The sequence below is a fragment of the Phyllobates terribilis genome, unplaced genomic scaffold (genome assembly GCF_046119375.1).
Source record: "Phyllobates terribilis strain yellow unplaced genomic scaffold, ASM4611937v1 Scaffold_3__8_contigs__length_932513732, whole genome shotgun sequence".
Classification (NCBI taxonomy): Eukaryota; Metazoa; Chordata; class Amphibia; order Anura; family Dendrobatidae; genus Phyllobates; species Phyllobates terribilis.
This window is the reverse complement of record NW_027362763.1, coordinates 537,333,888-537,351,669: the sequence shown is the minus strand read 5'-3', so window position 1 is coordinate 537,351,669 and position 17,782 is coordinate 537,333,888. Positions and strand designations below refer to the sequence as shown.

At 42.0% G+C, this 17,782-nt stretch overlaps 1 protein-coding gene across 1 annotated transcript in view; it reads right to left on the bottom strand.

Annotated features, from left to right (window-relative positions):
- Nucleotides 1-17,782, bottom strand: part of ECT2L (epithelial cell transforming 2 like) — a 121,883-nt gene that overhangs the window by 9,232 nt on the left and 94,869 nt on the right. Inside the window, exons 15-20 of the mRNA XM_073671336.1 lie at nt 11,194-11,283; nt 5,363-5,577; nt 3,202-3,349; nt 2,754-2,827; nt 1,251-1,407; nt 538-603 (exon numbers count right to left, since the gene is read on the bottom strand). Coding sequence (XP_073527437.1) covers nt 538-603; nt 1,251-1,407; nt 2,754-2,827; nt 3,202-3,349; nt 5,363-5,577; nt 11,194-11,283 — 750 coding nt within the window. The remainder of the gene's footprint in view (nt 1-537; nt 604-1,250; nt 1,408-2,753; nt 2,828-3,201; nt 3,350-5,362; nt 5,578-11,193; nt 11,284-17,782) is intronic.

Genomic DNA, 17,782 nt, shown 5'->3' with positions numbered 1-17,782 from the left:
ACCATAACACTATTCTCTTTTTTGCGAGAAACTTTCATTGAATTTATTAATATTCGCACAGTTTTATTACACCCCTGCTCAAGATACCTGATATTCATCAAATAAGTTTCAAAATGACCCTTGCATACCAGATTAACTGTTTGGATCTCTTACTTAGAAAGTTAAGCCTCACCATGCCATCGCATAACATAATGCTGTTTATCATATCTGATATAATATTAAGGTATTTTCCTTCTTTTATCTTTGTACTATTGTACATTATTTTCTTATTATTGTACTAACATGCATGTGTAATATCCATGTATCAGTTTCAAATATTTATTGTGATATTGTGGACATCTCTACAAATTGTTCTTCCTAATGTATTTCATTTTATACATGCAAAATTGTGTTGTATTGTTAATTACTCTCTTAAAAAAAAACAGTAAAAGCTTAAAAACAGTTTAAAAATTAGCTCTGTGCCAATAAAGATTTAAATTGCAAACAAGTCAGATCAGACAGTGATTGGGAATGAATAGCTGCTTTGCTACTACTTACTGGGCATCCCTGAATCATCTTCTGTATGTTGGTCAGCTCTGTGTCCTTCTCCAGACTTGCCTTCAGCTGGTAAATAAGAAGTATCAGGATAAGTACAGAAGGAGTGGCAGAATCAGCAATTTTGAGCTGCTATTTGTATTAGTAAATCGTGATGCTCGCTACTTGAGTTTGCCTAGGGTGCTTGGGTATGCACAGAGTACCATGTGTGCTCGAGTGAGATGTTCAAGTGCCCGTGGCCGCAGGTTTCATGGCTGTTAGACAGTCACAAAAGATGCAGGGATTGTTCGTGTTTGTCAGGCAGTCACAGCATGTTTTGTGGCTGTCTAACAGCCGCGAAACATGTGGCCGCAAGGACTCGTGCATGTCACTCGAGCACCCCCGATACTCAGTGCATACCCGAGCGCCCAATGCAAACTCAAGTAGCGAGCACTTGCGCTCATCACTATTAGTAAACAATCACCAGATAGCAATGCTTGATTGCTGCTGGAGTTTGGGCCATGTTGTGCCTACACCGGGCCGTGACCTGGCGCCTCCATCTAGCCTTATCCTAAATGTTAATATGAAAATCAAAATAAAGTAATATTTAAATTAAATCGACAGAACCCCTTTTAGCAGTGTAGTATAAAAGTAAAAAATCTAAGAACTATATGTTGTCATGTCAATCTTTTCACCTCCTTAATGATCATGGTAACATATTTATGCCGAAGGCTGACCTGTCCAATGTAATCCTTGTACTGCTTCAGCTGCAGTATAGCAGAATTTAGGTCTTTACGATCTGAATGTTCCGGAGGAGTATGTAGGCGGAGAGCATACAAGAGATTCACATATTCTTCAAAGCGAGTGGACGGAAAAAGAAACAGCTCCTGTAAACTAGTAATGGAGAAGCATCGAGTTATAGTAAGAGACATTTCTGATCTGATGTCCTTTAAAGGAAATGTATCGCCTGTAATATTTGTAATAATTAAAACCAGGCATTCCTAATTTGTTTCATATTTTTGATGGTAGATTATTGTATTATTTTCTGTACATCATTATCTGACAGCATATTGCTTGAGCTGTACTATTGATTTATGAAATAAAAATTATAATGACTAAGTTTTCACCTTATATGAGCAGAAATTAAAGGGGTTGTGCAGACTTATTATATTGGCAACCTGTGCTAAGAAGAGGTCACCAATATCAGCTGTTTTCAGATCCATGGGCTGGGCACCATTGACAAGACCTGCAATCCGCTCATATTGAAGGAAGAATAGGAATATTGGATATGAGCTGAGCTGCCATTCTGTACAATGGCCACTATTTACTTCCCGCCACCATCAGAGCTACAAACTGCTGATTAGTGGTGGTGCCGAGATTCACCCCCTCAATAATATGATACCGATGACCTAAGCACAGTAGAGGTCATCAATATCATAAACCTGGACAACTTTTTTAAAAAAAGTGCATTGAAAATGTTCCAAATATGAAACTTGTCTTCTCGTTCTGAAAAAGTAAGAACGTGGGTACGTTCAGGTAGTAAATTACTTTATGGCTGAATTGAAACAACACAATGCATTGTCTTACGCCGTGTTTTTGTTGCAGTTTTATGCTGACAATAAATGTTAATTTTACTGCAAACTATTGAAAAATAGACACTTTTTTACTTTTTTTTTTTTTCAAAACGTAGCATGCTCTGGGCAATGCATCTCTTCTGCAGGGTTCCACCTAGACTTCTCTAAGAGATTTATTAGGCATAACTGCAAGTATTTCAGACAGAAATCTGTATTTCATTTAATTTATTATGTAGTTTAGACACTTTCTATGCCTTTATTCGATGGGGAGTGTGGGAAAATATGCTGTGTAAACTTATGCTAGACAGTCTAAAAATGTGCCAAATCAAACAGCATCAACCTGTCTGATAAGTTTGGGACATATTAAGACTGCCTACGATTGCAGCCATAAGTTAGAAAGTATTGATACATTTGCCCTTGTGTGTGTAAGCAGTGAATAGCATAAAAGACACCGATTCAGAACAGGTCATTATTATGTATGCACTCGCATTCCCGTCGCTGTAAGCCTGAAAATAGGTCACATTTCAGGGAGGTGAAAAATTTACACAATGTCCAGTTTATATATTGGTTACTTCAGTGCCTAAACCTAACCCCTGGGGCCCAAAATGACAGATATATAGTATACAAATGTCATTTACAATGCCTATTTTCCTGGTATTTACTTACCTCATCATTTTAGTTAAGACTGTTTGATCATGTCTTTTTAAGAAAGCTCTGAATGTTGGCATGGTTTCTCTGCACTACAAAGAAGGAAAAATCATAGTTTTACTTAGACGTACATTTATATACACCAAAAAGGACGATCCTTATGTCTGTCCTCCATCAAGACTTATGGATGTCAATAACAGGGGGTCCCTTGTATGGAACAGCCTCTATGAGTCATAGTACAGTACTGCTAACAAGTAGTGACTCAAGGAACGGTGAATAATATGAAGACCACCAGGAACGGACACAGACAGAAGAAGGCCTCTGTTCAAAAACAATATATGGGCTCTTTGAAGTCAAGTAGCTCATCATAATGCACAATTCCACCGGTAGACTTTTACATGACTTTTGTATGTCGAGATCAGTGGGTATGAGATTAAACAGGTTATCTATGGTGAAAGAAGTTTACCTTGTCAATAGTTTTAAGGATTACTGTGTAGTTGTTGAAAAAATTAGTGTATGTCTTGAGCCGTGATGAAAACTTGATAAACACATCACCCAAGCATTGCGCAGGCCCCCATTCCTGGAGTCGTTCAATCATCTCCCATAACAGCTGCCTAAATGAAAACACAATATTGTGATAAGGTGTTATATTAGATGCCAAAAAATTGTGTTTTTAAAAGGAATGTGTCTGGGTCTGTATACATCAAACTATAGTCTTTATTAAAAAAAAATCCTACCTATATCTATCTACAGCTCTTGTGCAGATCTACAGTAGTGTTAAATAGTGTTTGCCTCCTTCCTGATTTCTTATTCTTTTGCATGTTTGTCACACTTAAATGTTTCAGATCACAAAACAAATTTAAATATTAGACAAAGATAACACAAGTAAACACAAAAAAAAGTTTTTAAATGTAGGTCTTTATTATTAAGGGAAAAAGAAATAACACAAAAAAAGCTTCTTTTTTTTTATCTTTGTCTAATATTTAAATTTGTTTTGTCGTCTGAAACATTTAAGTGTGACAAACATGCAAAAGAATAAGAAATCAGGAAGGGGGCAAATACTTTTTCCCACCACTGTAGATGTCTTCATAGCTAAGCCGTAATACGGATGTTAAAACCCGTCCTCATTGTGGCCGTCTGAATGTGGCCTTACTCTGCAGCATCTTCCCACTCTTCCACCGCATATAACCAGAAGATAGATGGGAGAAACACCGGACTCCAGTATCAGATTATATACAGGTGCTTGCAGTGGGCTTTTTATCAGAACATCTAACTATTGGACACGTCGCAGGTACATATTCACTACGGTAGGTCATTCATTTTGTAATCAATAAGTTTGGTTTTCTTTGTATTTTTGACATATTACAGCAATAAAATCAGGACTGCAAGTGCTTCCATATCGCTGAGGATCTACTAGTGAACTATTACAATGCTGGAATCAGCCTTTCCATCTAATGTGTGTGGGGGCATTATACTAAACTGGAGCCAGGGAGGGGGATATTTTACTATATGGGGCCATCATTCTAAATGGGGACCAGAAAGGGGGACATTATAAAGTATTGGGACCAGAGAAGGGGGCATTATACTAAATGGGGACCAGAAAAAGGGATTTTATATAGTATGGGGGCATTATAAAGTATTGGGTTCCACAGTGGAGGATATTACACTGTATGTGGGCCACAGAAGGGGACAGTATACTGTATGAGGGCCACAGTGGGGGATAGTATTACTATTTCGGAGTCCAGAATGGGGAACATTATACTATATGGAGGAACTTTTTTTTATGTATGGAGCCTCAATTTTCGACATTCCAAAGCATAAAAACCTTGATAAAAGTGGACGCTAGTACCACATTGGTGCCACTGGGGAAGGGGGCATTAGTCTGAATTTGAGCATAAAGATGGACATTACTACTATATGTATGGGGGCACAAAGAGGAATTAATATATGAGATCACATTAACAATGCCCCCTGCTCAAGAGAGGTATCATATTAGGTTAGGTTCCCAGCAAAGAGGATCGCCTTGTCGGTGGCTTCTGGGCAGTAACGAATTGGCCAATTTATTCACTAAGTATTTTAATTTTAACCTATTTTTAGAGCAGTAATCGAATTCCAATTTCATATATTTCATGTTTGCATGCTATAGCGCTACAGAGTGCAGCTTTATTTATTTATTTTATTTATTCAACCACAACCACAGGGAAGTGGCACTAAGCAGGGAATACAGCTTTACCCTGAGAAGCTGTAAGTGCACCATCACACCATAATGCACTTGCAGACACATATTTCTCACTTCTGGAGCATCGCTATGGGGTCATAAAGAGATCAACTTGCTTATTTTTTTAAAGGGCTACACAAACATATAAATTGGTTTAGGGGTATAGCGGTTTCTCACAGGTTCCCTTTAAATGATAAAATAGTGACAATCTAGTTGCAACTACGTGGAGCTAAATGCACTAATATTTATACAGTTCCCATTGCAAGCTGTATATCTGTACTCCGTGAGTAACCACCAATAGGAATTGTATTACTTAACTGTATGACCAGTACAGGTAAGCCGCTCCAGCTATAACAGATGTGGTCTACCTAAGCCAAATCAAAGTCCATGTAATATTTGGTTCACATACTTGTTGACTTGTAAAATATCGAGGATATCGGAGAAGATGATTTGTACATTAGCGATGCTGAGGATGGCTCGGTTAGATGACAGAGCAGCTTTTAGTGGGGCAGCATATACATCTTTTACGATTTCTAAGATTTGCACATACTCTCTCTCACTCTTCAAAATTTCTCGAGCAAATTTTGATCGTTTGTTTCCTGAATCTGTTTGTAACTTATTATCCTGTATAAATAAGAGAGACATTACTTTTATTAATAGCATAAAGATTCAAAACATTTTATCAACTACATTAAAATCCCCAGAGGTTCCTATTTAGTCACATGTATTTTGTGATATAACCAATTGTGAAGACAGAGATCAGACCTCTGCCTATACAGCAACTGAACATCACAAATGCATGATGGCAAAAATTTGGCAAAGATGGCTGTTTTAGTAAATACTTGCATTGATTATATTCATGCACCCTTTTGTATCTGTGATCAAATTGTACTGATCAGGGCTACAGATATTTAAAAACTTTTTGAGTATTTTTTGCATTGTTTCTATTTGTCACAAGAAACTGTGTGTTCTCCACTAAGAATCCCTGTACCCCATTGGCCGTCAATATAGGATGTTATAGGGATCCCAGGGAGAGTCATCGTTGAGTAGGGGCGCCATTGTGCAGGAAAATAGGGTGCCAACCTCCGCGGCAAGGTAGGGTGAGATAGGGCCTAAATAGGGTGAGGCACCCTCCCCTCCTCTTATTGTGCACTGATGTTGTGGCTTGTTATTTTATGGCTGTCAATATTTTAATACAGATATTAAGTTATATTTTAGAATTTGTCTTGAAGAGGTACGAGCTCTGTGAATTGTTATATTGGTTGGTACCGTAACTACATAGATCCTTTACTGTGATTCTTATGATTCATATTCGTCTAAATGGCAGGATTTCTAACAGGTCCTATTAACAGGGAGTCATGGCTACTGGATGCTAGAGATGCATTCAATGATTGTAATATTGTGGACAATCCAGATAAGACATCTGATTTGAAACATTTGTTTCAGGAATTAACAAAAGGTTATAAGGATAACGTGAAATCCTGGTGGGAAACCCAGTGTCAAGAGAATTATATTAAAAATAGAATTATACCTAGAGGGTTGAGGATCAATTTATCACCGGCTGTAAGAGCTAGAACCCCGGAACTGCTCCAGAAGTGGAAGGAGGGGTTAAATGAACAGCTGAATTTCAGTTGTTTTATTTGAATGCTTCCAGATTTAGATATGACTTTCAAGGGACTCCATCTAAATCTGTCATGCAACACTGTCCCTAATGGGTGAAGTAGTTTTGCAACGTTAGGCCCACATTGTTGGGTTCTTCTATCTATAGAATAACCACATATCTTTGCATCCTTTGATTATGCCTGTTCTTGTATCATAATACCCCAAACAATTTTCCCTTTCTTTTGCAATCCCCAAAGAGAATGATATCTGTGGTTAAATCACAATGCATTCTATCAAAAAACTATATCAGAGACATAACACATTCTATCAAAAAACTACATCAGAGTCTGCAATCCCTAGAGCGCTATTAGTTGACCGCGCCCGGAGACTTCTGGTCATGTGCCCCTGACAAGATTTTGTCAGCGCCGGCATTTGGAACACACACTGTGGAACGCATGACCTCCGATGGGTGAGGCGCACCACTTCCTGTGCAGTGGAGCGCCCGTGGACTTCCGGCATTCATGACATGTAATCTTAGTTGTGCAGGCATTAAGTCATATATGTATAGATTTGGTAATATATTTTGATTCATGACATGTAAACAGTGGTCATGAGCTACATATGAATTGCCTTGAGCTATTTTGGCATTTAATTGTGGTTACATCTACTAAGTAATATTTATTTGTATTAAATGGATCCCTGGTCCAGGACAATTTATTAACTGAGATCATGAGTTATATATAAACTGATTGGGCATTGAGTATTATCTTGAAATGGATCCTCTGTCCATGTCATGAAAATAAGTAGTGCACTTTAAGATTTATCCTTCTATGTGGCAATATTTCGAGCAAACCAAAAGAATTTTAAGAATTGATCCATGTTATGCGCTTTGATTATATTCATGCACCCTTTTGTATCTGTGATCAAATTGTACTGATCAGGGCTACAGATATATAAAAACTTTTTGAGTATTTTTTGCATTGTTTCTATTTGTCACAAGAAACTGTGTGTTCTCCACTAAGAATCCCTGTACCCCATTGGCCGTCAATATAGGATGTTATAGGGATCCCAGGGAGAGTCATCGTTGAGCAGGGGCGCCATTGCGCAGGAAAATAGGGTGCCAACCTCCGTGGCAAGCTAGGGTGAGATAGGGCCTAAATAGGGTGAGGCACTATCCCCTCCTCTTATTGTGCACTGATGTTGTGGTTTGTTATTTTATGGCTGTCAATATTTTAATACAGATATTAAGTTATATTTTAGAATTTGTCTTGAAGAGGTATGAGCTCTGTTAATTGTTAGATTGGTTGGTACCGTAACTACATAGATCCTTTACTGTGATTCTTGCATCAATAATTTGTTGAAATTTAATTGAATCCATTCTTTACTCTACCCAAGAAATGTTCCCGTGCCAGTGGCTGCAACACAACCCCAACGCATGATTGATCCACCCCCATGCTTAATGGTTGGCGAGATGTTCTTTTCCTTAAGTTCTGTGCCCTTTTTCCTCCACACATACCACTGATCATTGTGGCCAGAGAGTTCTATATTAACCTCATTGGTCCACAGGACTTGTTTCCAAAATGCATCAGGCTTGTTTAGATGTTCTTTTGTATACCTCTGAAACTGAATTTTATGGTGAGGACACAGGAGAGGTTTTCTTCTGATGACTCTTCCATGAAGGCCGTATTTGTGCAAGTGTCGCAACTCCACAACTCCAGAGTCTGAAAATCTTTCTGAAGGTCGTTTGCAGTCATGCGAGGATTGTGATTTGCCTCTCTAGCAATCCTACAAGCAGTTCTCAGTGAAATTTTGCTTGGTCTTCCAGACCTTATCTTGACCTCCACTGTTCCTGTTAACTGCCAATTCTTAATTACATTTCGAACTGAGGAAAGGGCAAGTTGAAAATGTTTTGCTATCTTCTTATAGCCTTCTCCTGTTTTGTGAGCCTCCACCATTTTCATTTTCAGAGTGCTAGACAGCTGCTTAGAAGAACCCATAGCTGCTGTTTTTTGGCACAAGGTTAGAGGAGTCTGGGCTTTTATAAAGCTGGGAAATTGGCATCACATGGCATTTCCTAATGATGATAGTGAACAAGCCATAAACCTAACAAGCTAATTAAGATCTGAAACCTTGATCAAAGTTATCTGAGCACACAAATCTTCAAGGGTGCCCAAACTTTTGAATCAGACCATTTTCCTTTTTGTAATTTTTAAAATGAAAAAAATGACAATATATATATATTTTGGCTAAAATACAAAGGAAATGAGTCCTCTATAACTTCAGGCCATCTAGAGATTATTTCACAATAACAGTCATTTTGACCAGGGGTGTCCAAAATTTTGCATGTCACTGTATTGCTTTTTGCATAAACTTGTTTATTATATGATAAGAATGAAGAAGATAGATATAAAGCGAGTTATTTGTGAAACTTATAAGGAAAAACAAACACAAAACTATATTATATAATATATAAGAGATCTCGAGAGACCTCTTATAATAATTACATCACATCAGTGTATTATTATAATGTGATATATTAAATCAGAAATTCTTGAAGTTTCTTTAACCCCTTAATGACCGGAGCATTTTCCGTTTTTGTTTTTTGCTCCCCTTGTTCCCAGAGCCATAACTTTTTTATTTTTCTGTCAATATGGCCATGTGAGCACTTATTTTTTTGCGGGACGAGTTGTACTTTTGAAAGACATCACTGGTTTTACCATATCATGTACTGGAAAACGGGAAGAAAATTCCAAATGCGGTGAAATTGCAAAAAAAGTGCAATATCACAGTTGTTCTTGTTTTTTTTTTTACCACATTCAATGAATGCTAAAACTGACCTGCCATTATTATTCTCCAGGTCATTATGAGTTCGTAGACACCAAACATGTATAGGTTCTTTTTTATTTAAGTGGTGAAAAAAAAATCCAAAGTTTGCTAAAAAAAAAAGTCGCCATTTTCCAAGACCTGTAGCGTCTCCATTTTTCATGATCTGGGGCTGGGTGAGGGCTTATTTTTTGCGTGCCTAGCTGATGTTTTTATTGATACCATTTTGGGGTAGATCCGATGTTTTGATTGCCCGTTATTTCATTTTATTGCAATGTTGTGGCAACCAAAAAAATGTAATTCTGGCATTTACAATTTTTTTTATCGTTAAGCCGTTTACCGATTGGATTATTTTTTCATATTGATAGATTGGGCAATTCTGAATGTGGCGATACCAAATATGTGTATGTGGGGGATTTTTTGTATTGTTTTATTGTGAATGGGGCGAAAGGTGGGTGATTTCAACTTTTGTATTTTTTTTATATTTTTAAAAACATTTTTTTACACTTTCTGCTTGCATGGGAGACTAGAAGCAGCAGTTATCTGATCCCCTCTGCTACGTACAGGCAATGAGCAGATCACCTATATGTAGCAGAAATGCTCACTTGCTATGAGCGCCGACCTCTGGGATCACGATTCCACCCGCAGCTGTTGTGGGCACATGTCAGCTGTATAAATGAGCTGACATGTGCCCGGTTCAGCTGATTTATACAGGGGGTTAATAAGTGCTAATGTTATAAAATAATCCAATAATAAGAAAAAATAAAAAGAGAAATAAGAAAAACAGAGTGAGAAAAAATAATAGAGAAGGAAAAAAAAAAGGAAAAAGAACGAAAAAGGGAATGGGATGGGATGAGATATGTAGCCTCATTTATTGAATAAATTAGTTTAAGAACACGGATATTCATTGGTGTCTATAAACATGATCCAACTCTGCCAAGTTCAGTAAAAAAAATCACCGATGCCTAAAAATTTTTTTATGGACAACTCAAAAGAGTGCCCTGTTTTTACGGACTGTCCTGGAATTTCTGGACAGTTGGAAACCCTGATCTTGTGCATCATCTTTTTGGGATAATGGAACAGATAGCTGTTAGGCAGTGTTTCAACAATTCTTTTTTAATAATTTTAAGAGAACATGGAATCATAGAGAGAAGCCTGGTCTGGAGAGATCTAGATAACACCCTACCAGAGATATGTTTGTTCCAGAGTTGATGGATTGAGACACCTCCACCATATATAGAGAACAGTACAATCTCTAACATTGTTTGGAAACTGAGGGGTATTTTCTATCCAGATCAACTGGGCATTGGTACCATCTAATGATAATTGAATAGTTTTTTTCTTGCGTCCCACATGCCACTGCTCCTCAGAAAAGAACTACCCAATTCCCCTCTCCCATTCCTTTACGAACCAGTTGCAATACTGTATAAAATTGTAATGGTATATAAGAAAACCATGACAAAGGTTTATCTGGGTATCCTTTAGCTCAATTAAGGTTGGCAAAGTGAGAGCAATATTTTTAACACAATTGCAATAATGATTTTTAGCAGGGAATACATGCATTTAAGAAAAATATATCCTCAAAGATGAATAACCCCCTTTCTGATTGAAACAGTTAAGCCAATTCTTGTAAAAGAAAAAAAAAACTTACCACCTGAATATGCCTTACCTACCCAACCTAGAACATTTCCATCATTTTTTTTTCAGAGGCAAATTTATTTTGTAAACCAAAAAGAAAGTGAGTTAGTTAGGTATTTAGTGTTCACATTCAGAATCTAGAATTATTATAGCTAAAAGCATATTGATAATAGCTACCAGCAATGTCAGCTGTTGGAATGTGACTTCAGCATTACTTTGGTAATGAGGACCTTTGCCATTCTGGCCAACCTCAAGATCATCTTCCTGCTGCAAAAAAAAAATAACAGAACATATTTTTTTTTCTTGTCTTTAGGTAACAAATGTATTGATTCACAGAAACCTTACTGGAATTGCCAGAGTCTCTCACCTAGCCAAATCAGTTCTCATACTTTGCACTGACGAGGGCCAACAGCCCGAAACACCGTGTCTGCAAATTGAGATTCTGATTCGGCTATTATCCTAATTCATATTGCAAGATTCGTTAAAGGGTCGATAGTGACTTGTAGGATTCCTGCTTCCAATAGGTGGCACTATAGAGTTCAATGTAGAATTCCTGCTTCTAATAGATAGCACTATAGAGTTCAAGTCTTCTTCCTCTCTGAAGAGGCAATTTGCATAGTAAATTTCCCAGAGGAGCATTGCATGGCGAATAAGCCTCCCAACCTTGACATGCCAGAGCCGGTATGTCACTCTCCACAAGGAGAAATGTTACCCCTTAGACCGCAGTCCAAAGCCTCTCAGCTAGCTAAATCACTTCTCATACTTTGCACTGACGAGGGGCCAATGGTCTGCAACACCGTGTCTGCAAATTGAGATTCTGATTTAGATTTAATCCTAAATCATATTGCAAGACTTGTTAAAGGGTCGATAGTGACTTTTATTATTGCTGCTTCCAACAGGTGGCGCTATAGAGTTCTAGTTCTCTTCCTCTCTGAAGAGGCAATTTGCATATGGAATTGCTCCACACATCCTTGGATTCATAGTCATCCACATGTACAAATTTGCAAGCATGGAAGGTGTTTTCCATTTTCAGAAAACCTTTGTCTCCAGACACAGATTGTTTTAAAAAAAATAACAAAAAAAACAACCTCAGCGTTTTACGTGATGACACTTGATGTTAGTTTAATAATCCCAGTGCATGCTGGGATACTCAAACTAAGTGTCATCAGGGGGCAGAGGCTGCGGTCACTGCTCCAGCCCCTGCCACCTCCCTGTTATCAGTGACCGCCTTGGTTTCAGGGACAGGGCTGGACTCTGCTCTGCTCCTGCGCACTGAGCGATGTGCACAATCACACTATGTTGCAGGCTCAGATCAGCAGTGCAGAGCCGGCAACAGAGCGATATCAGAATACCCGGCGTGCAGAGACCAGAACCGCCCCAGCAAGTGACGTCACTGGTCACTATTCAGATACCGCCCTCTTGCCAGATCATCACTGCTGATCTGCCTTCTGATGATGCTTCGTTTCAGTTTCCCAGCATGCACCGAGATTTTAAAATAAAGCGCCATCATAAAAGAAGTGGGGGAAAAACGAAGAAAAGAAGATAGTGTAGTCAGGGAAGGATAAGAAATGTTTAATGCAAGTATATTAGAAATTTGTTTAGATTATGGCATTACATAGATAGGGATTTAGAATTAAATTTACCACAACTTCAGACCACCCCTTTAAGGAAGCTAAACAACAACACAAATGTGCATCCATCTGCTTAGCTGCTATGATGTTACAAGTGGATTTCATTCATTGTTTGTCAGGAAAGATTCCATAACATCACAGGGGGTTTCAGTTAGGTAAGCTATTAGACATCACAAGCTGTTACAGACAACTAAGCTGTTTTGATATTACAAGTGTTTTTTGGTCTGGTAAGCTGCTGTAACTTCACATCTATGTTTCCAACATGTAAACTGCTGTGATATCACAAGATATCCCCCATACATGTGTCTGCACCCATCCAGCCTCCTTTCTCCCCCATACACGTGTCTGCACCCATCCAGCCTCCTTTCTCCCCCATACACGTGTCTGCACCCATCCAGCCTCCTTTCTCCCCCATACATGTGTCTGCACCCATCCAGCCTCCTTTCTCCCCCATACACGTGTCTGCACCCATCCAGCCTCCTTTCTCCCCCATACATGTGTCTGCACCCATCCAGCCTCCTTTCTCCCCCATACACGTGTCTGCACCCATCCAGCCTCCTTTCTCCCCCATACATGTGTCTGCACCCATCCAGCCTCCTTTCTCCCCCATACACGTATCTGCACCCATCCAGCCTCCATTCTTCCCCATACATGTGTCTGCACCCATCCAGCCTCCTTTCTCCCCCATACATGTGTCTGCACCCATCCAGCCTCCTTTCTCCCCCATACATGTGTCTGCACCCATCCAGCCTCCATTCTTCCCCATACATGTGTCTGCATTCATCCAGCCTCCTTTCTCCCCCATACATGTGTCTGCACCCATCCAGCCTCCTTTCTCTCACATACATGTGTCTGCACCCATCCAGCCTCCTTTCTCCCCGATACATGTGTCTGCATCCTCCAGCCTCCTTTCTCCCCCCATACATGTGTCTGCACCCATCCAGACTCCTTTCTCTCCCATACATGTGTCTGCACCCATCCAGCCTCCATTCTTCCCCATACATGTGTCTGCACCCATCCAGCCTCCTTTCTCCCCCATACATGTATCTGCACCCATCCAGCCTCCTTTCTTCCCCATACAAGTGTCTGCACCCATCCAGCCTCCTTTCTCCCCCATACATATATCTGCACCCATCCAGCCTCCTTTCTCCCCCATACATGTGTCTGCACCCATCCAGCCTCCATTCTTCCCCATATGTCTGAACCCATCCAGCCTCCTTTCTCCCCCATACATGTGTCTGCACCCATCCAGCCTCCTTTCTCCCCCATACATGTGTCTGCACCCATCCAGCCTCCTTTCTCCCCCATACACGTATCTGCACCCATCCAGCCTCCATTCTTCCCCATATATATGTCTGCACCCATCCAGCCTCCTTTCTCCCCCATACATGTGTCTGCACCCATCCAGCCTCCATTCTTCCCCATATATATGTCTGCACCCATCCAGCCTCCTTTCTCCCCCATACATGTGTCTGCCCCCATCCAGCCTCCATTCTTCCCCATATATATGTCTGCACCCATCCAGCCTCCTTTCTCCCCCATACATGTGTCTGCCCCCATCCAGCCTCCATTCTTCCCCATACATGTGTCTGCACCCATCCAGCCTCCTTTCTCCCCCATACACGTATCTGCACCAATCCAGCCTCCATTCTTCCCCATATATATGTCTGCACCCATCCAGCCTCCTTTCTCCCCCATACATGTGTCTGCACCCATCCAGCCTCCATTCTTCCCCATACATGTGTCTGCACCCATCCAGCCTCCTTTCTCCCCCATACATGTGTCTGCACCCATCCAGCCTCCTTTCTCCCCCATACACGTGTCTGCACCCATCCAGCCTCCATTCTTCCCCATACATATGTCTGCACCCATCCAGTCTCCTTTCTCCCCCATACATGTGTCTGCACCCATCCAGCCTCCTTTCTCCCCCATACACGTGTCTGCACCCATCCAGCCTCCATTCTTCCCCATACATATGTTTGCACCCATCCAGCCTCCTTTCTCCCCCATAAATGTGTCTGCACCCATCCAGACTCCTTTCTCCCCCATACATGTGTCTGCACCCATCTAGCCTTGTTTCTCCCCCATGCATGTGTCTGCACCCATCCAGCCTCCTTTCTTCCCCATACATGTGTCTGCACCCATCCAGCCTTCTTTGTCCCAGATCAGCAGTGCAGAGCCGGCAACAGAGCGATATCAGAATACCCGGCGTGCAGAGACCAGAACCGCCCCAGCAAGTGACGTCACTGGTCACTATTCAGATACCGCCCTCTTGCCAGATCATCACTGCTGATCTGCCTTCTGATGATGCTTCGTTTCAGTTTCCCAGCATGCACCGAGATTTTAAAATAAAGCGCCATCATAAAAGAAGTGGGGGAAAAACGAAGAAAAGAAGATAGTGTAGTCAGGGAAGGATAAGAAATGTTTAATGCAAGTATATTAGAAATTTGTTTAGATTATGGCATTACATAGATAGGGATTTAGAATTAAATTTACCACAACTTCAGACCACCCCTTTAAGGAAGCTAAACAACAACACAAATGTGCATCCATCTGCTTAGCTGCTATGATGTTACAAGTGGATTTCATTCATTGTTTGTCAGGAAAGATTCCATAACATCACAGGGGGTTTCAGTTAGGTAAGCTATTAGACATCACAAGCTGTTACAGACAACTAAGCTGTTTTGATATTACAAGTGTTTTTTGGTCTGGTAAGCTGCTGTAACTTCACATCTATGTTTCCAACATGTAAACTGCTGTGATATCACAAGATATCCCCCATACATGTGTCTGCACCCATCCAGCCTCCATTCTTCCCCATACATGTGTCTGCACCCATCCAGCCTCCTTTCTCCCCCATACATGTGTCTGCACCCATCCAGCCTCCTTTCTCTCACATACATGTGTCTGCACCCATCCAGCCTCCTTTCTCCCCGATACATGTGTCTGCATCCTCCAGCCTCCTTTCTCCCCCCATACATGTGTCTGCACCCATCCAGACTCCTTTCTCTCCCATACATGTGTCTGCACCCATCCAGCCTCCATTCTTCCCCATACATGTGTCTGCACCCATCCAGCCTCCTTTCTCCCCCATACATGTATCTGCACCCATCCAGCCTCCTTTCTTCCCCATACAAGTGTCTGCACCCATCCAGCCTCCTTTCTCCCCCATACATGTATCTGCACCCATCCAGCCTCCTTTCTCCCCCATACACGTGTCTGCACCCATCCAGACTCCATTCTTCCCCATATGTCTGCACCCATCCAGCCTCCTTTCTCCCCCATACATGTGTCTGCACCCATCCAGCCTCCTTTCTCCCCCATACATGTGTCTGCACCCATCCAGCCTCCTTTCTCCCCCATACACGTATCTGCACCCATCCAGCCTCCATTCTTCCCCATATATATGTCTGCACCCATCCAGCCTCCTTTCTCCCCCATACATGTGTCTGCACCCATCCAGCCTCCATTCTTCCCCATATATATGTCTGCACCCATCCAGCCTCCTTTCTCCCCCATACATGTGTCTGCCCCCATCCAGCCTCCATTCTTCCCCATACATGTGTCTGCACCCATCCAGCCTCCTTTCTCCCCCATACACGTATCTGCACCAATCCAGCCTCCATTCTTCCCCATATATATGTCTGCACCCATCCAGCCTCCTTTCTCCCCCATACATGTGTCTGCACCCATCCAGCCTCCATTCTTCCCCATACATGTGTCTGCACCCATCCAGCCTCCTTTCTCCCCCATACATGTGTCTGCACCCATCCAGCCTCCTTTCTCCCCCATACACGTGTCTGCACCCATCCAGCCTCCATTCTTCCCCATACATATGTCTGCACCCATCCAGTCTCCTTTCTCCCCCATACATGTGTCTGCACCCATCCAGCCTCCTTTCTCCCCCATACACGTGTCTGCACCCATCCAGCCTCCATTCTTCCCCATACATATGTTTGCACCCATCCAGCCTCCTTTCTCCCCCATAAATGTGTCTGCACCCATCCAGACTCCTTTCTCCCCCATACATGTGTCTGCACCCATCCAGCCTCCTTTCTCCCCCATACATGTATCTGCACCCATCCAGCCTCCTTTCTCCCCCATACATGTGTCTGCACCCATCCAGCCTCCTTTCTCCCCCATACATGTGTCTGCACCCATCCAGCCTCCTTTCTCCCCCATACATGTGTCTGCACCCATCCAGCCTCCTTTCTCCCCCATACACGTATCTGCACCCATCCAGCCTCCATTCTTCCCCATATATATGTCTGCACCCATCCAGCCTCCTTTCTCCCCCATACATGTGTCTGCACCCATCCAGCCTCCATTCTTCCCCATATATATGTCTGCACCCATCCAGCCTCCTTTCTCCCCCATACATGTGTCTGCCCCCATCCAGCCTCCATTCTTCCCCATACATGTGTCTGCACCCATCCAGCCTCCTTTCTCCCCCATACACGTATCTGCACCAATCCAGCCTCCATTCTTCCCCATATATATGTCTGCACCCATCCAGCCTCCTTTCTCCCCCATACATGTGTCTGCACCCATCCAGCCTCCATTCTTCCCCATACATGTGTCTGCACCCATCCAGCCTCCTTTCTCCCCCATACATGTGTCTGCACCCATCCAGCCTCCTTTCTCCCCCATACACGTGTCTGCACCCATCCAGCCTCCATTCTTCCCCATACATATGTCTGCACCCATCCAGTCTCCTTTCTCCCCCATACATGTGTCTGCACCCATCCAGCCTCCTTTCTCCCCCATACACGTGTCTGCACCCATCCAGCCTCCATTCTTCCCCATACATATGTTTGCACCCATCCAGCCTCCTTTCTCCCCCATACATGTGTCTGCACCAATCCAGACTCCTTTCTCCCCCATACATGGGTCTGCACCCATCCAGCCTCCTTTCTCCCCCATACATGGGTCTGCACCCATCCAGCCTCCTTTCTCCCACATACATGTGTCTGCACCCATCCAACCTCCTTTCTTCCCCATACATGTATCTGCACCCATCCAGCCTCCTTTCTTCCCCATACATGTCTGCACCCATCCAGCCTCCATTCTTCCCCATACATGTGTCTGCACCCATCCAGCCTCCATTCTTCCCCATACATGTGTCTACACCCACC